Genomic DNA, 23,473 nt, shown 5'->3' with positions numbered 1-23,473 from the left:
GCTTTTCCTTTTCCTAACCCGAACTCCCAATATACCTTTATTTATTGTTATTTTTTTTGAGCAAATACCTTTATTATTTTAACATTCATCTTACATTTCAAGAGCAAATAAGAAATTGTACAAGGGTTTTGCTATCAGGTGTCCTGACTTTTTTGGGAGTTTTGACGAGGGAAAGAATAGCTTTGTGGGGTGAGACATAAAGGCGCAAATTGAAAAAAATTTCACATTTTTTTAAAGAGTATTTTTTTTATAGAGCGATGAACTAATACTTATGATTAATAATTAAAATATTATAACCTCATTATATTAAATTTGAAGATTTCATATAAATCATCTAAAACCCTCCTCCAATACAATTGTTTAGTTTTCCGGATGAGAAGGGTTTATATTTTGAAGAAAAATTAACCCCCCAAAGCCCCTTCTTCCAATGTACTCTATGTCTTCCACTTACCCTTTTCCTTTTCTTTTTTTTCTTCAAACCTCTCCTCCCTTCTCCTTCAAACTCGCAAACAAAGTCTAATGTATTGTTTAAAAAATCCACCAAAAGAAAATTTGTCTTAAAAATACAAGTCAAACACATGTAGAAGTGGGGAGTTGGTTTGAGGATAATTTACGAAGGAAGGTTGGTAATGGGGATAAAAAAAACTATGTTGACCCTTGTTTGGGGGGTTCTTTTGTGTGTTAGGTTCCTGATGTTGTTTGAGTTGTCAGAGAATAGGTGGGAGTCGGTTGCCGGAATATTTTCTTTGGGTTAGGGAGAGGACGGTGAGGCTTGAAAATGGCATAGAAGGTTATTGGCATGGTAGAAGGAGTTGTTAGTGGAGTGTAGGATTTTATTTCACAATGTTATCTTGCAGGTTGATGTTGAGGACCAGTGGTTGCGGCATTTAGATCCGGTTGTAGGTTATTCCGTTCGATGTGAGTATTGTTTTATGTGTTCGTCTGATCAACAAATTAATACTTATGCTTCAAAGTTACTTTGGCGAAAATAGGTTTCATCGTTAGCTTGGATCATTTTTAGAAATAGGCTTCCTACGAAGGATATTCTTTTTAGAAGGCACATTATTCCTCAAAACTCTCAGTTTTGTGTCGGAGGATGTGGAGGGATAGAATCAACGAATCGACTTTCTTCAAAGCAATTTTTTAATTCCATTTAGCATTTTGTGCGTAATTGGACTGACATTTCTACAGTTGATTCGTTCAGTATGCTGGATCATTCTGTTCGGTTTAGTCATTTACCAGGTAGATCCAGAAATGCGTCGTTCTATTATGTGGATAATTTGGTTGTCGTGTATTTGAGTAATTTGGAAGGAAATGAATTGCTAGATTTCTATAAATCAAGCTGAAAGTATTCATAAGCTTTTGGACTAAATCAAGTTGTTATCTTATTGGTGGCTGAAGGCAAAATGTGTCAATATTGCTTTTGGCTACTATAATTGATGGTTTTGTCCGTTATCTTGTCTAGGTATTGGCTAAAAGCTTAAAGTGTTTTACTTTTATGTAGGTTAGGAGTTGTTGTTCTTAATCTAACTTTTGTAATGGTTGTACTTGGTTGTTCTTTTTTGTTGCATCTTGTGTTGGGAAGAACGTTTTTTCTTTATTAATATATCTCATTTTGTCGTGTTTAAAAAAAATATATGGCGTAACCAATATAGGTAACTTTCATTTTCTCTCAAAAAAAAAAAGGTAACTTTCATTTATTTATTTCTTCTTATGAAAAACTAAGATAATTAATATTAAAATCTCTTTTCAAAGCAAAAGACATGCTAAGAGAAGAGAAAAAAAAACACACTGAAATAGTCACGATACAAGGTACAAACAAGCAGTGGTGTTGCCATGACCCTCGAGCATGGGGTTCAGACTTTTAAACTTTAATAAATAATTATAATAATATTAAAAAAATACTGCACTCAAAAGTTTACTTACATACTTTACAATTGTCCTCTATGCGGTTTTATTTTTTGAAATCGTTGAATAATTAATTTATTTTTAATGTTGTCGAATACATCTCTCTCAATATAATGACGAGACAATTATTTATCTATTCATCTCATATTTGATTATTGAACCTAATCTTCACAAATAGTATAAAAGCTAATTTTTTTTAATTATTATGCTAAAAATATATTAATTGTGCAACTAACTTACATGATTATCACTTTATCTCGGTGGTAAAATTTTAGAACTTCTCCAATGACTTCATTTTTGGGATCATATGAATAGTTTTGAATATTTTCAAAATATAATGAGTGAAATATTAACAATAATTAATTTAAATATCCCATTCAAAAAAAAAATATCAAAGAAACCAAGTGTGTGTTTGGTTGTACAGTGAAGATAATTGATTTCGATAAAATTTATTTTGGTTAAAAGTAATTCTCACTAGAAATGATTTGTGTTTGGATACATTTTTGTAAAAGTAAGGTAAACTATAAATTTGTGTGTGCAAATCAATTCTAAAATCAAAAGTTACAAATATCAGTTTCATGCAGAATCAATTTTGCAACATAATCAATTTTCTTGGACAACGACCAAACATAAAAGTCAATTCTACATCCTCAAAATCAATATTTGTAGCTTACGTGGTTAGTTCACCACGTAAGGAAAAACTGTTGTGGTCGAGTTAGATGGGCCAGGGAGGTATTTTGGAGAATCTTAAATTTATTAGAACAAAATCTAAAAAAAAAAAAAAAAAGAAAGAAACTACAAGGAGAATACCGGAAACGAGATATATTAGATGGGGTAAAACATTATTAACCCTATAAGAAACCTCACAGTATTTCAAAAAGAAAAAAAGAAACCTCACACTATTTCACCATTTTATTGTCCTAAAATTCGAAACACCCAAAATCCGAACCTTCACACATATTGTGTCATTCATGTTGTGAAGCCGCCCGATTATATCACATTTCAACCCTTTCCCCATTAAACAATAGGATAGTTTGCTCCTTTTAGTTCACATTTCTTTTGATCGTTCAGAAATTCAAATTATATAATAAAAAAAAACATTAGGTGCATTGAATTGAATGTTGATTTGTTTCATAATTTTGATGAATATATTGATTTCTATAGGTCTTTTTGTTTTTTTCCTGACATGGACGCACACCCGACCATGTTATTAGAGGCAACAAAGTATTATATTTGTAGGATTAAATACATTTTAGATCTGCTTGACAAAAAAAAAACATTTTTGGTCTTTATAAATAAGGTTAATTAAGTAGATGATTCCTATAAATATTCGGAATTTTCTTTTTAGTCCCTACAAACTTTTTAGGTCCTCTAACATTTTTTATTTTTTTTACATTTTAGGGGCAAAAAATGTTACAAATTTTTTTTTAGAGGGACTTTGATGGAAATTTTACTTAGAAATTTTTTGGAAGATTTTACATGACTAAAAAGTGAGAAGCTGCCTTCAACAACTCAGGTCATAGAACGAACCAGCAGCGCCGCGTCTCCTCGAACTCAGGTCATCCCTTCCACTTCGAAGCTCAATTTCAACAACTAAGATTTCTCGTTTCAATTCACCTTTTCACAATGCTTCACAACAAGTCCTTCGTTAAGAAAACCAAAGGTGGCAAAGTCATAAGGGTGTGTACTTTCTTCTCCTTCTTCTTCTTCCTCTTAAACCCTAACCCTAACCGCTTCCTTTTTAATTTCAATTTTGATTTTTTGCTTATGTATGGTTGCAGCAAGTAAGGGAACACTACTTGCGTGATGATATATATTGCGGCGCTCCGTCTTGCACTGTTTGTAACACTTCTGGTGCTAGACTCAGTGCTTCTCCTTCCACTATTCTTGTTCTCGACACTAATGTTGTTCTTAATCAGGTTTCTTTTTTCACCTTGATTCTTTGGTGTTTTTATTTGTTATGCTGTGAAGGAAGAGATTTTTATGTGTGAATTGGAAATTGTGTTTGTGACAGATTGATTTACTGGAGAATCCGGCGATTGATGATGTTGTTGTACTGTCTATTGTGTTGGATGAAGTTAAGAACAAGAATTTGTCCGTTTATAATAGGTTAAGAGCTATTTGTAGTAATCCAATGAGGAAATTCTTTGTTTTTTCCAACGAGTATCACAGGTACTTTCTTTTACTTGTTTTCTGCAATTTACAGCTTTGTTGTCACGACGAAATTATATTGCAATAATAACAAGTCTCGTTGTTGTAAAATATAACTCTACCCAATGCAAATTAGGGGACAGTGAATCGACCTTAGACATACGGGCATATTAGTATATTGTGTAGTTGTTTTACTTTTCAATGTTTTTTCAAATGTGTATTGCTATGCATGAAGGGGTGTTGTTATTGGGTTACCTGCCTTTGTGCATGCTTCATATGCCTAGTCTTGGGAATGGGCAGTGTTAGGATTTAGGCTAGGTCTAGCTCGACCGAAAAGCTAACATAAGGGGTGTGGTATTACCCAAATCTTATAAGAATTAATGTGATATTATCTCTATTCGATGTGGGTTCTCAGCGATCGTTTTGGACTGTACTTCTAGATCATGGACAAATGCTTGTGGCCCAATAACAATGGATGACCGAATAATACATCTTGGATAGCTCTGATATATCTTAGAATTTATGTTAGGATTGTCCAGCTTTATAAGGACTACTTTGCCATATCTCTTGATGATGTGGACTTGGATCTCAACTTGACTAAATTCAATTTAATTACCATTGTCTATTGGAAAGACATCACTTCAGAAGAGATCTTTGGAAAGGGGTAGCTTCAGGGCTTTGTTTGTTTTGTAGGGTTGATGTTACGGTTCTTTTGAAAAGAATACAAGCAGAAAGGGAGTTTTATTTGTCACTGTAGTTTTATTCAATGAAAAAAGAAAAAGAGAAAAAACAGAGGAAAACACTCTCCTCACACTGGAAATTTTCCAGTCAAAGCTAAAATGTTCAAAGATCCCTCTAAGATAGAAAGAGTAGCCTTATATAGTGACTCCCCTGCACAATAAAGCCGAAGAATCATCAAACAAAAAAATAACTAACTAGCGAACAGCCAAAATAACTAACGATTGACAAGGATGAATTCTAACATAAATCCTAATTATCCTTATCCCTATTCTTCCTCCTATGATAGACAAATAGGGGTTTTCCATAATATTATTAATTCCTAACAATTGATCGTTTTTTTACTCATGTAAAGGTTTTATCGCTATGCTAATAATATATTTTGCTTACGGATGATAGCATGTATGCTACCTGTAGCTGCTTTGACTTTTGATATTTGTGTTTCTGTTGGCAGGGATACATATGTTAAGGAAATGAGTGGGGAAACTAAAAATGACAGGAATGATAGAGGTCGCTTTTCTTATTAGTTTTGAATTTATTATTTTTTTAGTTATAACCTTTCTGGTTCACTTGGATACTTGTTTTTGAATTTCTGATGTAGATAAAATCCTTTTTTAAGTTGTAATTTTAATGAGTGGTATATTGGTAATACAGCTATTCGAGTGGCTTCACAGTGGTATCAGAAACATCTAGGTGATGCAATAAAAGTTTTGCTTGTAACTAATGATAAAGAGAACAAACGGAAGGCTAGTGAAGAGGGCATTTGTGCAGAAACAGGTGATTGAGTTATATTTTTTGGTAATTGAATCGTATGTTCAATAGATAGGGAACCAACGTACTTCACCTGTGTCTGTTAAGATTTCCACATTCGATGGGATATGACATGTCAATGTGTTTATAAGTGGGGGCAGTCCTCACCTTACAAGCCGGTTTTGTAAATTTGAGTTAGGCCCAACCCAAATTCTAATAGTGTCTGAGGAATTTGATAACTAGCCAACAATTTTGTTGAAAGGATTCACCCCGAAGCATGTTAATCAATTTGTTTTTTGTTTCAGTTGAGTCATATGTCAAGTCTTTGGACCGACCTGATTTACTTGACCTGCTTGTGCGGCCTTCATCCGAAGACGTGGAGATGGAAGATGTTGAAGATCATAGACCATCCAAGAGGAAAATAATATATGCAGAGGTATTATTTCTATTCTATCTAGTAATTTGTTCTCGAAGCTTTGGTTAAAACTGAAATGATGGAGTATTTACATTCTGTTAATCTTCACAGCATAAACCAATGTCAGAAATCACATCTGGTTTGCATCGTGGAATATATCATCAAGGGAAACTTCGTGTAAACCGTTACAATCCATTCGAAGCATATGTCGGGAGTGAGAGCATTGGCGATGAGATAATTATTTATGGGCGATCTAACATGAACCGAGCTTTCGATGGTGATATTGTGGCAGTTGAACTTCTGCCTCAGGACGAATGGCAAGGGGAGAAGTCTATGTCTATAGCTGGTGAAGGTATATTACCTAAGCTATCTGTACTCTGTCAAAAGGAAGATTTGCAACTTGTTAAAATTTATTCTTTCGAAGTTATCTCAAAAGCTAATTAATGAATTTCACTCGGAAAGCAAAGCCACACTAGCACAGGTCATCAAAGTGCAAGTCTTTTAATTTTATTCATAAATATGGACTATGAATTTTATTATTAAATGGAGGATGCATTACTAGTGCCGAAGTTGGAAAGTTTTATTGGAAATTGCAACTTCTGCAATTGTTAATGCATTGAATACTGTAATCACCAATAAAAACTTTCAATTTATTGATGCCTTAACCAATGCTATTACGGAATATTATTCTAATAGGGAATATTTGTTGAAACTTTAAGGCCTCCAATTTCTTGATTCAATTAATGAATTTTTAACCTTGTGGACAGTAAATCTTCTCGTATATTTATATACTTGTATTATTATTTTGGACAAAGAAGAGGCTCTATCTTGGGAAAGAAGAAATACAAGGGAAAGAGAGACGGGATGTCTGACCAAAGAAAATACAATTGCATTAATATGAAGTGTTTTCCATACCTCTTCGTATTGACATACTTAAATTCAAGCTATGTCGATGACACCCTTATTCAGAGATACATAAACCTCAATAATCAAGCATTCATGTTTGCCTTAATTTGAGCTAGATAAGCAAGGAAACACGCAGCTTTGTTTTATTCTCTTGACATTGCATTTAACACAAACATGCTTCTTCTTGAGGTTGAATTAGTTCAATCCTTATTTTGGGATGAGCATGTCCTTTGAAGTGTGAATATGTTTTTCTATTTAAATTTCCTCTCAGGTAATATTGTTTGCTTGCAGAAGATGAGGATGATGATGATGTTCATCTAGCCCCGAACAGTGCTGATGTTGCACCCCGAACTATTCCTCAGCAAAGTTCTACGGGAGAAATAAATGCTGGATCTGGTCGCCCTTCTGGTCGTATCGTTGGTATTATAAAGAGAAACTGGCAATCGTAAGTATCTTTTAATTACTTGGACCATTTCTGTGTGACTTAACAAATTGCATTCAATTGATCTGAAAACTGATGTTGCCTTTTTTATTATCAGTAGAAACCATTGTCACTTTTATATTCAGTAATAAAGCAATTTCTGCCAATGTCATTGTTTTTTTATCATTATATGTTTAGATTATGTCCTACTCTGCGGTTGTTGTACGTTTTCAGCGTTTGGTTTCCATTTCAAATTCAATTTTCGAAGAGTAATGCTAGGGACAAACTCTCGGTCACTCGACGTCCAACACATGCTCAAATAGAGTTCCACGTTACCCATTTATTTTTATCCACTCACCTGCTAACCGCTTTTGTTTGTTAACATATTTTTTTCTCTACTTTTTTTCCTGATAATTCAGTACCCATTCAAGCTATGTCGATGACACCCAACCCTTCTCCATCAATTTCAATTATCATGGTTTTAACTTTCAACACCACACTCAACCGCCATCTCTCATGTAGACATTTTTGTTTTCCTATACCTACATCAACCAAAGCTTGTGAGAATCACCTCTCTCTCTCTCTCTCTCTCTCTCTCTCTCTAAAATTGTCACTTCTCTCTAACTATTCAACCGCCAAATGCACTGGTTACATGATCGAATACCAGATCCAAGTCCTCCTCAACGATTTTTTCGATTACCATTGTTCTGTTCCGTGTTACCTTTGGTCTGACGACAGACATCGTCACTTTGCCATCTCCTGCAAGCCATTTTTTGACATCCTTCTCACCATTGAAAGCCACAATTTCTACTCATTGAAACCAGATTTCAAAAGTAAACCATCCATGAAGAGCAAGAATTAGAAGTGATGGTAAGGTGAGGTGATTTACTGGTTCAGTGGGACAATTGGCGGCTTCAGATGCTTGGTGAGAAGTTGAGGGAATGGGGATCTTAAAACCAACATGTTGCGCTGGTTGCCTATTACACCGTTCAATGAAAAGAATGACGTGGTAGTCTATTAAAGGATGTGTTTGAAAATGTGACCCATAGCAGTCCTCATTTGAAAAAAAGGCTCTCAGCTAAAATGGAGCTACATTGATATTTAACTCAATTTTGGGATACTTTTAGCTCTGTTTCTGAAATGCAAAACAGGTTTTTGATGAATTGTAGTTTTTAGTTTTAAAAATCTTACCAGATCTCTATTCACACCATTTTTGTCTAGATTCTCTCTCTGCCTCAACTCCCACCTGCTCAACTGTGGTAGTTGCAGTGGTGGTGAAGGGTACAAGGTGGTGGCTGGTGGTAAGTGTTGGGCAATGATTGCGACATAAGGTGTAGGGCAACAGCAGAGGTGGAGGGTGGTCCAGTAGTTGTGTGTGGAGGGCTCTAGTGGTGGAGGATAAAGGTGTCAAAGTGGGTGGATTAGTGAACCAACTCAGCATGACTCAGTTTTTTAATTTGGCCTGAAAAAACATAACCAGGCTCGACCTACCATGGGCTGGTGAGTTGAGCGGGTCAGTACAAAATAAAGACAAAAATCATATTTTTTTTTTATATAAAAAAATCACAAAAAAAAGGGGTGAGCCTTGGCGCAACGGAAAAGTTGTTGTCATGTGACTAAAAGGTCACGGGTTCAAGTCTTGGAAACAACCTCTTTTGTAAAAAACAGGGTGAGGCTGCGTACAATACACCAAGTGGTGGGATCCCTTCCCGGATCCTGTGTATGCGGGAGCTTTAGTGCACCGGGTTGCCCTTTATAAAAATCATAAAAAAAAAAAAATACAAAAAGGGTCAAAGGGAGCAATCCCAACTCAAACACAATTTGGATTCTGGGCTAAAAGAGTTGGGTCAAAACAGCATTGGATTATGTTAGCTCAATTATCTGGGTTAGATTGTCTCATGGGGCACAATCTATATTTGCACTTGTACTAGAGGTGGTTAAATGGGTGTCGGGCGATGATGGTGGTGATGGAGAGTGTTTGTTGGAAAAACTGATGTAGGTTGACTGTTGGGTGCCATGTGGTGGCAAAGGGAGTTGGGCTGTGGTGACAGTGGTTGACAGTGATTTCCAGTGGTAATAGCGCTTGCAATGTTATTTTCTTTTGTGAGCATTTCTTATTTAATAAAATTTGTTTGATAAGATTATTTTCCATTAGGATGCAATGCATATGAATGGACCAGTGCAAGAAAAAGTTCACTAATATAAACACCAAAATTGAGGAAAGGAAATTGATCTTTCATTCTTTTGGTGTGTTTTTTGGTATTTAAGTACTATTTATTGGATGATAATACTAGCAAAATTGTTCAAGTGTCCCTGAACTTAAATTTTAGGTAACGATTTAGTCCTTTATCTTCTTTTTCACGTCATTTGGTCCTTCACCCATGTTTAGATATGGATTTCAAGCTTCAAATCTATGGTTATCTTTCCCTGTGAGCTCTCAGTCTTAAATATATGTTATTCCCCCAAAGAAAACCCTAGATTTGAAGCTTGAAAATTCATCTGCAAACATGGGTGAAGGACCAAAATGACGTGAAAAAAGATTAATGACCAAATCATTACTTGAAATCAAGTTAAGGGACCACAAAAGTAATTTCACCTAATTTTATTTTGCCTTTTGAATAGCCAAAAATCTTTAACAGCTCAATATTGAACCAACCAATTCATTTCTGGGTTGATTTTATCATCTCAATCCTCAAACTTTGTTAAGTACAGAAATGAGTGGAACCCTCCTTCAAAATGTTCTTTAACTGCATAATATGGCTATCGTGGCCCTTTTAGAAACACACAATGAGGGCAACAAGCATTGAAGCCTATATTCTTGACATGATTGATGTAAAATATGTAACATTTTCCTTTTCAGGTATTGTGGATCTTTGGAGCCAATGCCTATACCAGGAGGGAGTCGTGGTGTGGCGTATGCCTTATTTGTCTCCAAAGATCGTAGATTTCCCAAGATTCGTATCCAAACCCGTCAACTTGAGAACCTCTTGGACAAAAGGATTATTGTATCAGTTGATTCTTGGGATCGTCAATCTCGATATCCATCTGGCCATTATGTGCGGACTGTAGGAAAGATAGGTGATAAAGATACTGAAACTGAGGTATGGAATTGGAAGATAATAATTTTCTTGCACTTTTATGCTTGAATACTGTAATGTTCTTTATAAAGCTGATACATATAATCATATCTAAGTGATTTCTTTTTCCTTCTTAGCCTCATTCTCTTCTTCTGGATTTATCAGAATGTGATTTTAAATGTAAGCTATGAAAACTAACGTAATCATCAGTCACTTGGGCAAATCATTATCTACCTTTACCTGGCTACACACTAATGGTCTACCAGTCACTTCACTCGCTCACAGATTGTGGATGACTTCATTAAATAGTAGCAACACTGAATTGATAATCTGCACAAAATATATGCAAGGAAGCAGGGAATTGAAAATTCCCTTTCATACAGACAAGGAAGCGCATATACTTTTAATCGCTTCCCATACTTTTGTAGGGTGGTACTTGTCTGATATTCCATGTCTGCAAGACACCATTATATACTATTATCCTGCACTTATCCTGTAATATTATGACGGTATTATTTTATTGCTGTTTTTTTTTCCCACCCTCCTTTCTTCTCACGCACCCTATTCGGATTATAAAATCCAAAAAATGGAGGGTTTCTGAAGGTGTTCTAATGTGTTTTCGAGGGTTTGGAAGGCGTGTAACGCTGTTCGGATTATACAATCCGAAAGCTGTAGGGCGCATGAGAGAAACTAATAGGGTGGGAAAAGAAGCTGCCTTGTTTTATGTGTTGCGGGTGTTGTTTTCGTTATTTTATTGTATCTTTCTGTACCCAAATTCTTAATATTCTTGCGTGTCATATCCACCTGTCTTGCCAATGTTATACTCTGATGCCTATACTAGTGTCCATGTTTCTTAGAATGTGTTGATCAATTTTCGTATTTTTGTGTTTGATGCATGTCTTCATGATTATTTGTTATGTTTTTCAACCAACTAAACAATATTAATGCTATAACATATCTTTTCCTTATTAATTTAGGTGGTCTTGATAGAAAATGATATAAATTCAAGGCCATTCTCTGCACAAGTGCTAGCATGCCTGCCACCATTGCCATGGTCAGTCTCTTCTGAAGATTTGTCCATTCCATTTAGGCAAGATTTGCGTCATTTGCGTGTCTTCAGTGTGGACCCTCCAGGTTTGAGTCATTTTCTTAATTTTCCATTTCTATTCCTTTGCAAAGGGTGAAATACTACTGCATAGTATGTTTGTAATTCTAATATTGGAAATGAAATATTTCATGTTTCAAAGATGATATAAGTTTAAGCATTACTATGTTCCGTTATCGGAACTTGTTTGTAGAAAACTCATGGATTTAGTTATTATTATTAACAATTTCAGCATGCCTTGAGATGATACAACCTTTAAAGTTTAAGCACAATTGAGGCTTGTGGCATACCTTGGGGCAACTTGACCTCTCCCCCCTAAACTTCTGTCTACCTAAACAAAAAAAAAATTAGACATGAGAATTTTTTTTATTTTATTTATTTTAAAATCTGTAATATTTTTAATTAAAAGATATTATGAAAGTTAGCTCAGCAAGTGGAATATAAAATCTGTAATGATGATAAGCGAAAAGCTTTTATATAAAGTATACCGAAAGATTTTTAGGATTTATATGAAATAATTGAGTGCTGCGATTAATGATAGCTATTTTAAAGGAGCAAGAGATGTGAAATCTTGCGAGATGAGTAGGAGAAAGCAAATAGTTCTGCACTAAATTTTATTAGACAAGTGATGACAACGAGTAATCTTTTAACTGATGCCTTTTTAATGCTTGGAATTCTTTTAATCTTGGATGGCTCAACATGTCTTTCGTAATCATAACACAAGTGCTTATACGTGTACTGATGCCATGTGTGTCTTTAGCTTTTCAATTACATAATGTCATAAGATATGTTCAAACAACTTGTAAATAATCTCTTCCAAATGCACCCAAAACTTGATTTAGACGAGAACATGGTATGAGAATGTTATTGTATTTTTATCGCTTCTGGATGCAGGCTGCAAGGATATTGATGATGCACTCCACTGCATTGCTCTTCCAAATGGAAACTTTGATGTTGGAGTTCGTATCCTTAGTCTAAGGACATCTATTTTACTGATGATTCATTTCCATTTCAAAAATAATATCATATGGGAATGACTATTTTATATGAGAATGGTGAGAATAATGATCAACCTTTAGATTAACTTTAAATGGTTGTGATTAAAAAACAACACATGTGCATCCTCTTATTGTATTATTTTCTCTAACCCATTTATCTTTCCATCTTCATCACTCTCTGTCATCTATACAGCAAATTGAAAGACTGTCATCTACCATTTTCATCTAGCTCTGCCTCTCTGTGTTGTTTTGTTATTTTAATGCAATTTTCATTCAGAAAAACCAAAACTCTATATGCTATTTTCTGCAATTTTCTGCGCTATTTTGCTAGTCTTCTTTATCTTCCCATTTTATGCTATTTCATTTCTGCATGCAGTTCTTTAACTAGTTTCTATCAGATATTGCTGATGTGACAAATTTTGTGTTTCCTGGCACTCCCCTCGATGATGAGGCTTCTCAAAGGGGTACATCTGTTTACCTTGTTGAGAAGCGAATAGACATGCTTCCGAAACCTTTAACAGAGGGTAATATCATTTAACTTTGATTTATTGGGTGTTGTATGCTTGAAAAAGTGTGGTTATCGCAATTATCTTCCGTTATTGATAAACCTTTACCTGGCAGACGTATGTTCTCTTCGGTCTGATGTGGAGAGGCTAGCATTTTCTGTCATATGGGTATGTGCAACGTCATATTCTGGAAATTATTGAACTTATTGAAATATATGTATTTTGTATATGTGAGCATGCATTACTATTGGATAGGAATTATTATTTAGTTAAAAATCTTCAAAATATGTAACACGGGATCACAAACATCACCATAAGCTTTCAATTGAAAAGTTTTAGCAATAGCAGAAAGATAACAGCATTAGTGTAAGGAGTAGAAACAACTACACATATTACAACATTTTCCCGAATCTTTTACACAAATCTCTGTTTATATCATTCGCATACAACCAGTAAGAGCACCAACTTATGGAGTATAACATCTCTAACTTCAGGCAAAATACGCTCCTTTGAGAAAAAATAGTTCCATGATAACATAGTGTAGATAAGTTCTTGGCCAAGCTGGGCATATGGACTTAGATAAGCTAGTCCCATAACATAGTGGCCATCCGGCAATGCGCAACTGTGCCTGGCAGCTATCCAGGATTGACAACCAAGTTTAAAACCACCATTTTCGCCATGCACTGTTATTTCTTTTAAAGTCATATCATATGTACTAAATTATTGAAGATGACTGCTAAGTTTCATGTTAATGTTCATCATCCAATTTTTTTTGTTTGCAAGAGGCTATACAGCTTGTGCATGTTATATCAAGTTGATTCTTGTTCGTTTTTAGTGGACTGATTAGTAACAATGGTGCTGCCTTAGTTCCCCGGTACCATCCCTAGGGTGTGGGGGTCTCTTCTATAGTGCACATGTGTATGATTATATGTTTGTTATTCTGTGAAGTTCTCCACGTCTTTTCCGTGTTTTCAATAATATGATTATGATCAAAATGTTACGCAATTTGTATTTGGGTACACTATATTTTCTTCAGAGTTGCACTTAATTAAGCTGTTGATGTATGTTCAGGAAATGACACCTGAAGCAGACATCATTTCCACCAGATACACAAAAAGTGTCATAAAATCTGCTGCAGCATTGTCTTATGTTGAAGCACAAGCGAGGATGGATGATAGGTATGCTTTTATATATCTTTAGATCCTTTGTAATAATGTGTAGATGATAAGTATGCTTTTATTTCTCCATAGAGTATCTCTAATGGGGAGTCCTTTACTTAATAAGGACCTCAACATGTTAAGGACCTCCATTGGAGGAAGAAAAAAATGGGTACCTATTAGTAACCGACAACTATATAAGGACCCTCTCTCTCTTCAGCAACTAACGGGTTCCAAAATTAAAATAAGAAAAAAGTAGATAAAAGTTGATCCACCATCTCATACTCATGTGATTCTTGCTCTTTTTAATTTCTTTTTATTTATTTTTTAAAAGGACATATTAGTGGGCCTATTTAAGGACTCTCTAATTTTACTACTGAGTACTGATAGATATCCATTCACCAGCTTGAGGGGGAGTGTTGTAAACAGTGAAGTTTTACTATTATTATTAGTAATTTGTAATTGGCCCATTAGTCATTAGTCAGGCCCATTAGGTTAGAATAGCCTATATAAACACATTAGTGGTTGTACATTATTTATCTCTGAAATATAATATTCAGTTTTCGCAACTACCATTGGAGTTATTGGGTCCTTAATCGGTACTTCTGTTAAAAGAAAATTATAAATAAATGATGTGTACACATGAGACTCATATATGGACCCTTTTTAGTTTACTACCATTGTGGATGCTCTTAGATTCATTGTGATGATCTGGATTGGCTTGTCTTTAGTTTAACACTATTAGCTATAATTAGGGCTGAAGAAAAAAAGTAAATATGTTTCTATTCTGCAATTGTGTTATCCCATACCTTCTATAATTGGTTACAAAATTTCTGTACTGGCTTGATTGGTTTTCGCATAATAAACAGGACTAGTCAAAGGGAGTGTATTCTGAATTTTATCAAACAAAAGCCTTTGCTGAATGACTGGCCTCATGTTCACGCTAATAACTCAAACCGAGAGTTGATTCATGCTTTTTTGATCTATATATGTGCTTAAATAAAATGGCCATTTCTTTTGTTGTTCCTAGGGGTAGACATTTTTTCAATGATGACATCTAGCCTGTTACTTTGTTATGCAATTTTAGTTTCATAATATAATTTGGTCACTGTATCTTGCTTTTCTTTGCACAGTCGATTAATGGACCCAGTAACTACTGACTTGAGAAACATGAATAGTTTAGCCAAGGTATGGATTTACGGATGCAGGTTTATAGTTTTAAACAGGCAAATCATAAGTATGCCTGTATACTACTTATACATGCTCTATAATGAAATTGTCTGAAAACTATATACATGTTTATAATCTATCAGAAAATGAGATTAAGGCGTATTGAGAACGGAGCTTTGACTCTTGCATCTGCAGAAGTCAAATTTCAAATTGACACAGAGACTCACAATCCCCTTGATATTGGTATAATCTTCTCGCCTTTTATTTTCATTCGTATTCTTTTTGATGCCGTGCAATATGGGAAAATGTGTTGTTCTTATTGAATAAGAAGTTCTTCTGGCACCATTAACGTACAATCTCTAGGGGAATGAATCGACCTAATCCATATGACTATCATTTTGGAAGTATGTAAAAGTTTGTTGACATCATTTAAGCCTTAATGGTCTGTCCATGAATATGCGCTCCTTTTGGATTAGACTTGTGCTGAACTTAGGTATATATAGAGTGGTCTCTGTAACATTAATTTGTCTCAATTCATTATTGAAATTTAATTTTACTTTTCTATCTGTTAAAGAGTCCCACATCGAATAAAAATATGCCTGAACATGTGTTTATAAGTGGGGGCAATCCTCACAAGCTGATTTTGTGGGGTGCGTTAGGCCCAACCATAATTTCTAAGACTATCTAATCTCTAAAAAAAATTCAACAGTGTTCTGTCCAACAATTGTTCTGTTTCCTTATTGAAATATATTTTTCCTGTTTCTCTCCCATCTGATCCCTAAAATTTCAACAGTAACTTTTTTTCATTTTTGCTGAAGGATGTTTAGTAAAATTTTGTATTTTATAGGATAGAAAATTTAGCTTCTCCATGAATGGAGAAGCAAAAAATACAGGTCTCTTCCGTTTTCTGTTTTTGAGAATTTGGTTTCACCGTTTGCTTTTTTATTTACAGGTATATACCAGATAAAGGAAGCCAATCAAATGGTGGAGGAGTTTATGCTTGCTGCTAATGTTTCTGTTGCGCAACAAATTCTTAAAAGTTTTCCTTTGTGCTCATTATTGAGGTTTTCTTTTCTGATCCCACCCTTTAATATCTAGCTTTGATACAGTGTTTTCTAGTGGGTTTACAGTATACCTAAACATACTATTTCATCTTCCCTAGTCTCTATGACTGTGCTATTTTTTTTTTTTTTTGTTATTCGATGGGAAGGAAAAACCTCAATTATTAGTGGGTTTCTAAGAGGGGTAACCTTGGCGCAACCGGTAAAGTTGTTGTCATGTGACTGTAAGGTCACGGGTTCAAGTCCTGGAAACAGCCTCTTGTGTAAAAACAGGGTAAGGCTGCGTACAATACACCAAATGGTGGGACCCCTTCCCAGACCCTGTGTATGCGGGAGCTTCAGTGCACCGGGTTGCCCTTTTTTTTTATTAGTGGGTTTCTAAGAATAGGTACAACGTTTGAATTCCATGGAATGCAAAAACTCACCAGGGGAGATGGAAAGATCTAGTAACTGTTCTGGTCTGCCCAGCCCCGTGTGGTCAAATTTGAACCCAATGGGTGAGGCAGGCTGTTACATAAAGTGAAAAACTTAATATAAGTCATAATTAAATTTTAAAACTAGAACTAAAATAGGAATCTCATCTTAAGACAAACTGAAATACCGAAATCATCACGTCTAAATATTAATGGTCTATATTTTTGTATGACTACTGCAGGCATCTACCATGTGAAATGTTACTTTATGAATCATCTCCTTTCCAATCACCCGATATCATTGATTAGGGCATTAAATATTTTTACATGATAGAAACTACTTAAACAATTGTATGTGACAAGACTGTGTATTTGCTATTCTGGTAATTGTTTTTTATTTTTGTGTAGGCGACATCCAACTCCAACTAAAGAGATGCTTGAACCCTTGCTACGTGTCTCTGCTGCGATTGGTCTAAACTTGGATGTCTCATCATCAAAAGCATTGGCTGATTCTCTTGACCATGCTGTGGTATATATATTTTATTTGTAATATTTTGTATTTTGCATGTTCAGGTCATTCTTGTTTTCTACTAGTATATTACATACAGTTCATGTATAATTCTTTTCTGTAATAAATGTTATGATTTTGGTCAGAAAAACTTTGATGTACTTTTTATGGCTCACATTGCTAGCTCAGAGCATTTATTTTTTGAAGATATTATTTGGTCTCAACTCATGTGGAGTACCTTTTCAGGGTGATGATCCATACTTCAACAAGTTGATCCGCATTCTGACAACTAGATGCATGAGTCAGGTAATTGAAATTTAAATGAGAAGCCCAATGTAACATTTATAAGAGAAAATTGATTATTTTTTCCTTGTTTCATAGGCAGTTTATTTCTGTAGTGGGGATCTTAGCCCTCCAGAATATCATCATTACGGGCTTGCAACACCTTTATATACCCATTTCACATCACCAATAAGAAGATATGCTGGTATGTATATTTTGATTATGATAATATGTTTGCTTGATCTATTATGCACAATAATACGGAGATAAAAACATTTTTTTTTTCTTGCAGATGTCATTGTACACAGGCTACTTGCTGCTTCTATAGGAATATCCAAGTTACCGTCTGTATTTCAAGACAGACTGCAGCTCACCAGTATTGCAGACAGTATGTAATCTCTTTCATGATCTAATAGAACTCTATTATTTTACGTTTTTATCCAGCCTTAATGGAAGTTTTCTCTAGGATAAAAACTATATTTGATTTAGTCATGAATCAAATAGTAATATTTTCTCCATCAATCCTGTTCTTTTGGTGTGTCATTTTAAATCTTAATGATTTTTTTTCATATCTGGTGTAGATTTAAATTATAGGCACAGGAATGCTCAGATGGCAGGGCGGGCCTCTGTAGAGCTGAATACTCTCATTTATTTCCGAACTAGGTAAGTGCCAGCTTTCTCCTCCCTCTTACTACTGTTTTTATCGCTTTGGACTTTGCACCTTATTCTGGAGTTTGTCTTTGTTCATATGCAGGCCAACCGATACCGAGGCTAGGATAGTAAAGATAAGATCTAATGGATTTTTTGTGTTTGTTCCCAAGTAAAGTATCTTACCCCTCATCTCTTTTTTATTTTTATTTTATCGTATAACCCATGAAAAGGTAAAAAAAAAGATAAGTGTTATGTACTATTAATATTACGAGATGGTTACTCATTTCAGAAGGTGTTGAAAGCACTGAAGCATCTATTAGACGTCTTTATTCTTTCATTGAGTTTTTTATTTGTAGTTAATGATCTTTTTTCTTGTCACAGATTCGGCATAGAAGGACCTGTATATTTGACAACAAGAGCTGAAAAGGGTAGCGGAGAATGGTATGTAGATGAACAAGAGCAGAAGATTAAAAAGATGGATGGTAGCTTTTCATACAGCATTTTGCAGACGGTACAAATTCACTTGGAGGTTGTGGAGCCTCAACCTAACCGGCCAAAGCTTCAGCTTACTCTCATCTAGAGGTATACTAGGCATCATGAGCATTGAACAAGAAGCAAGCTAGGAAATGTACCTCTTATTTATTTATATTGCTCTCCACACCTCCGCACTTGAAGTTTCTGGTATTAGAATTGACTGGCATGGATATTTTGTTGGAAGAATTGACTGGCATAGATATTTTGTTGGAAGAATTGAAAACCATAGCTTGAGTAGTAGTGTTGCTTGGAGAAACTGCATAAATGATTGATGACAAGTCTTATTACATTTATTTATTTACTGTTAGTTTCGTAAGTGTGAATGAGGAATTGTCCATTTTGATATATAGGGTTAGTGTGAACAACTTTATCAAAATGATACACGTTGGCTTAAATATGGTAGCCATCTTGCACTTGAGAGAGATTTGTATAACTGTTTTGATTAGTTGGAAATTTGAAAGTATTTAAGAAACTTGAGTTTTGTCATAGATATTCATCCAGTTTTTCTTTTTTTTATCGTTAGTGATTACCAAGTTTGCTTACTATTATCTTCAAAATATTTTTCCACCCGTATGTTCTTAAATCTCCAATTTTTATATCTTTCGACAAAATTACGCATCTCCAAAGTATATTTTCGGATGGGATCCAGACGCTTTTCAAAACCCCCATTCATGTATAAGTTAGACAAAATATAAAGATTCAAAAGTATACTTAAGGAGAGAATGAGCACTCATTTTATGATTAGTTACGACTTGTCCAGTGATCAACACAAAATGCACCAAAATTTGTCCGAATCAAAACCTATCTTTCCAAAAATAAAATGAAATGATTATTAGCCACAGAGGTTAATAAGCAACAGCAATCTGGTTTCACATTTCGTTTTTGAAACGAACATTTAAATCATGTATCTAAAAACAAAATTGTATACCACATGTATTTTAGGGGCCTTGACAACTAATAGTTCATATTAAGAAAAATAAGATGCCTAAAGCAAAGGTTTACTATTCTTCCCCTTGAACCGGCCTGGGAAGAGGTGAAAGGAATTTGCTGTACAATTTTCTCAGTTGCACAACTGTTACATTGGTGGTGGTTCTGTACATTTGTTTGGTCAATTTATAAGATAAAACCATCTTAAGATAATGACCATAGGAGGAATGTTGACCAAAGAGTGAGTGCTATAGCTGCAGCACCATAAGACCACAAAAGAATAACTGAAAACTCTTCTGTGCCTACATCAAACAGCTGAGTCATGGTACCTTCATAATCACATTAAAATGTAATATCAGTAAAAATGGTTAAGTGTGTATATATTACAATGCCATTAAGTAACTTTGACAAAAATATGCATGGAATCAACCACTTTTTATCACTCATGCAAAAAGGTAACTATGCCATTATAAATTTGAAATAACTTGGTAAAAATATGTATGGAATGACTTACTAATATTCATTGCAGGTGGCAGGACATACTGTATTATCAACACATATTGAAACAAAGGGTCTAGTGGGAGGAAGCCTAAATTTGCAGCCGCTTTAACAACAAAAAATCCAATAACAGGTAGTAAGAAAAGTTTAGCAATGATGATACTAATGAGGACCAATGGTTTGATACTTGATGATCGCATTCCTGCAATTTCAGGACATAAAAAAAATTAATATTACTTATTCAGATTGTTTTTGAAGAATGTTGAGAAGAATGCACATCTTTGAAAGTTAAATTTCATATACCTTGTGTAAGGTTGCCACCTAGCAAAAGGGTGATGCAAGGAATTGTCCCATCCCTACAAACAATGAGTTCAGTCTAACTTATAAGTTTGATTATCTATATAACACTTGACACTTCAGATTGAAAACGACTATGTCCGGTGACCGACACATGTCAGTATCAGACACCGACATGAAACTAACACACATGACTCTATTCAATGACTTCCATTTACTTAAAATAATATATGTCAACATGTCTGTCGTATCTGATATCTACGTCAGTATTTCATAGGTGACTATAAAAGAAATGGATTCAGATGAAAAGGCACATACCCTAGCAACTGAATGGAGTCTTGAATCACTTTTAGTGGAGCATCTTGTCCAATTATTAAGTTCCTTAGAGTTTTAACTCCACCAAAGAGGAAACCTAAATACTGATCATGAAATAAGGGGTGAAATTTCTCTTAACCATTTTATTTACTTTCACAGTGAAATAAAAAACTAAACCAACAATCTAAGTCAAATAAAATGAATGGAACTCACAGTAGCAATTGTTGGAGGTGACATTATTTCTTTCAGAACATGGCTTGAAGCTTCCACCATTCTACACATAAAAGACTTGCTATTTGGCACAGTGGACAGAGCTTGGTCTACAAGCTGCACATTTGGATTCATTAGATAATCATAATATACACCGACAATGTATATGATTCAAATCCTTTTTGTTTCTGTCTACGAAAACACGATGATAATATACATTGCAACGAGTCTTACTATTTGGTTCTCAGTGTCTCCAACATTGTCATTTCCCTTGAGAAGTTGAGTTTCTGCATTAGTATCAAGGTCTGTATTGGCAATCTTTAAGAGTTCAGCAGCCTTAAATGCCTTATATTTCACCGAACTTTGTCGAATCAGTTGGTAAGTGAAGGTCCAAATGTAAATACCACCAAGCTACAACAGTTAACAGAACAAAATAATATTATGAGATAATGTATACAAGTTATGATGACTTAAGCAAATGTAATGTAAAATGAATTCCTTTTACCGCCAAAGAGAAAAAAGAGTACGAGAGTGCTCTAGTGCGGCAAGCATCGTGTGTACCAAATGGAGTAACTTTCTGATTACAGATTGCAGGGATGATTACAACTGGAAGGTTCCCCATATTTCCTGATCATAGAAGCATCATGAAATGAATATGAGAGGCCTTTTTTGCGTTTGCATATTTAGGTTCAGTTTGTCTATGTGTTTATATAAGCTAATTTCGATAACAAAGATAAGATCAAATAAAATCAGACTGTTTTCATAAGCTATCCTGGATGAATTATGAAAATAAGGTGTGAAAATAACTTATGAACATGTCATAAACTGTTTTCATAAGCTCTCTCAAACAGACACGTAAGTGCTTATGCTAGTAATTAACCTCAAATTAGCAAATCCAGACAGACCCTCAAATACATTCCATAAATTGTATAATATCTCTCCAAATGGTCCTACCTTTGTACATCTTAACATTTTATGCCTCTCATTCCTTTTAATATTTCACTCACGCCAAGTACCGGCCATACCATAACTTCGATGCTAAGTTACCTGATGAACAAGAAGCAATAATAAGACCTTCCACTTTCATGTTTGGCTTTAGCAACTTAACAATTATCCATCCAAGGATCCCTCCAAATAAGAAGGTGAGTCCGATGTTAACCGGCATAAACCACCTGCATTGATGAGTTAACAATATACGGTTAACATAAACAAACAAAACAGAAACATCATGATACTCTTTGTTTATTCTTGTGGCTCCATTCAACAAATATGCAAAGTTTCTAGGAGTTAAAATCCAAAAAATTTGTACCATGATATCATATCATCAAGAGAAACACTCTTTGCAAAACTGGCAAATATAAGTGCAGGAGTAAATGCAGTGAAAACAATCTGCACAAAGCATAAACAAAATCGAAGAATAAAATGTCAGGATTATATTCATGAATAACTATACACTAACAATGTAAACAACGATACACGAATGTTCAATCAAATTTCTTCATCTTTTCCCAACATAAACAAGTTTCAAGAAAGAACTAATATCACGTAATGAAATTATTGGGAAATATGATTGAAAATATCTATAAAAAATTGTTTATATCATCCGAGTATAGTTATTAAACATATTTGAATTAAAAAACACTGATATATAAATCATTAAGCTACTTTACCTTGTTCAACGATTTTCGAAAGTCCGCTGCAAGAAGATTATTACCATAGTCAGTTGACATATAAGCTCCTACTGCACTTATAAGTAGGACTTGAATAATTGGGGCAGATGCCACCTTCAATTGTTCCAAAAAACTCATCTAGCTTTTCTTCTCTTTGTGCTTATCTCCTTTTCTTGTTGCTCAAGGAAACTGTTATAGTACTCTGATCTTACTTTCTGTTTTATTCTATAGAATGATCACAAGATAATTAAATCTTTGAAAACAGAATAAAGACAAAGTGATGATATGAAAGATACAATAACCATACACCAATGATCAACAATAGTGAAAAAATTCAAAGTTTCAAGAAAATATTGCCAAATTATGCAAACGTGTTTGTGAAGAAAAGAAAATAAAACTTGAGATAATATACGTAAAGAATGCATGCATGTATGAACAAAATAAAAATAAATAGTGCATGCATATTAATGAGAGAGTGATCATATGAAACCTGTGAAAATGATAGGAAAGTGATGATCTGTGAAGAAAAGCAAGAACCAATGAGTTTGTGAAAAGGGAAAGAAAGAAAGGATCAAGATTACGATTTGTTAGAATGAGTATAGTTACATGTTTCGTTATTTGCGCATGGCCTCAAGGATAGAGCTTACACATGTATTCTATTTTGTATATAAAGAAAGAACATTTATGTGCTATGAAAATTATGCTTCTTTTTCTCCTTTATCATTTTAATATTTTTACAAAAACCGACCACATAATCTATTAATTTGACAATTGCATTTTGTGTATACCTATTACTAGCTCCTAC

General features: G+C 34.5%; 2 protein-coding genes across 4 annotated transcripts; one reads left to right on the top strand and one right to left on the bottom strand.

The window, feature by feature from the left end:
• The first annotated feature begins 3,417 nt into the window (after positions 1–3,417).
• Positions 3,418–19,223, top strand: EMB2763 (ribonuclease II family protein). 2 transcript variants are annotated; one of them, XM_085735183.1, is made up of 24 exons: positions 3,418–3,588; positions 3,690–3,827; positions 3,923–4,080; positions 5,252–5,307; positions 5,452–5,574; positions 5,853–5,983; positions 6,074–6,314; positions 7,163–7,313; positions 10,150–10,390; positions 11,344–11,500; positions 12,366–12,434; positions 12,868–12,993; positions 13,091–13,143; positions 14,047–14,153; positions 15,266–15,320; positions 15,446–15,545; positions 16,255–16,366; positions 17,185–17,305; positions 17,531–17,590; positions 17,666–17,771; positions 17,859–17,954; positions 18,148–18,229; positions 18,321–18,386; positions 18,599–19,223. In XM_085735183.1, exons 1-24 carry the CDS (start codon positions 3,535–3,537, stop codon positions 18,795–18,797), a joined length of 2,802 nt encoding a protein of 933 aa, XP_085591309.1. In that variant the 5' UTR covers positions 3,418–3,534; the 3' UTR covers positions 18,798–19,223. The 2 variants fall into 2 exon arrangements, with proteins under 2 accessions (XP_085591309.1, XP_085591308.1); XM_085735182.1 differs by having other exon boundaries at positions 7,160–7,313.
• Positions 19,224–19,535: 312 nt separating this feature from the next.
• On the bottom strand, positions 19,536–22,858 carry LOC146900532 (protein PIN-LIKES 7-like). Of its 2 annotated transcripts, none has more exons than XM_085735181.1 (10): positions 22,669–22,858; positions 22,308–22,387; positions 22,046–22,170; positions 21,504–21,625; positions 21,201–21,409; positions 21,002–21,080; positions 20,792–20,892; positions 20,480–20,532; positions 20,193–20,378; positions 19,536–20,007 (listed from the first exon to the last, which is right to left on the bottom strand). In XM_085735181.1, the coding sequence occupies exons 1-10, from the start codon at positions 22,804–22,806 to the stop codon at positions 19,883–19,885; spliced, it is 1,218 nt and encodes a 405-aa protein (XP_085591307.1). In that variant the 5' UTR covers positions 22,807–22,858; the 3' UTR covers positions 19,536–19,882. The 2 variants fall into 2 exon arrangements, with proteins under 2 accessions (XP_085591307.1, XP_085591306.1); XM_085735180.1 differs by having other exon boundaries at positions 21,002–21,115; positions 21,233–21,409; positions 22,669–22,856.
• Positions 22,859–23,473: the final 615 nt, after the last annotated feature.

The sequence above is a fragment of the Medicago sativa genome, chromosome 8 (assembly GCF_051527215.1).
Source record: "Medicago sativa cultivar Bolivia chromosome 8, Bolivia_mono, whole genome shotgun sequence".
Lineage (NCBI taxonomy): Eukaryota > Viridiplantae > Streptophyta > Magnoliopsida > Fabales > Fabaceae > Medicago > Medicago sativa.
The sequence above is the reverse complement of the archived record's forward strand: the minus strand, read 5'-3'. Positions and strand labels throughout refer to the sequence as shown.

What these genes read in the sequence shown, in the direction of transcription:
- EMB2763 (XM_085735182.1), top strand. Translation starts at nt 3,535, where the DNA reads ATGCTTCACAACAAGTCCTTCGTTAAGAAAACCAAAGGTGGCAAAGTC. An exon ending in GGAAAATAATATATGCAGAG is followed by an intron (nt 5,984 to 6,073) that starts GTATTATTTCTA and finishes TAATCTTCACAG; the next exon opens with CATAAACCAATGTCAGAAAT. An exon ending in TCCGAAACCTTTAACAGAGG is followed by an intron (nt 12,994 to 13,090) that starts GTAATATCATTT and finishes TTTACCTGGCAG; the next exon opens with ACGTATGTTCTCTTCGGTCT.
- LOC146900532 (XM_085735180.1), bottom strand. Translation starts at nt 22,806, where the DNA reads ATGAGTTTTTTGGAACAATTGAAGGTGGCATCTGCCCCAATTATTCAA. An exon ending in CTTGATGATATGATATCATG is followed by an intron (nt 22,171 to 22,307) that starts GTACAAATTTTT and finishes TCATCAATGCAG; the next exon opens with GTGGTTTATGCCGGTTAACA. An exon ending in GCCACCTGCAATGAATATTA is followed by an intron (nt 20,008 to 20,192) that starts GTAAGTCATTCC and finishes GTGATTATGAAG; the next exon opens with GTACCATGACTCAGCTGTTT.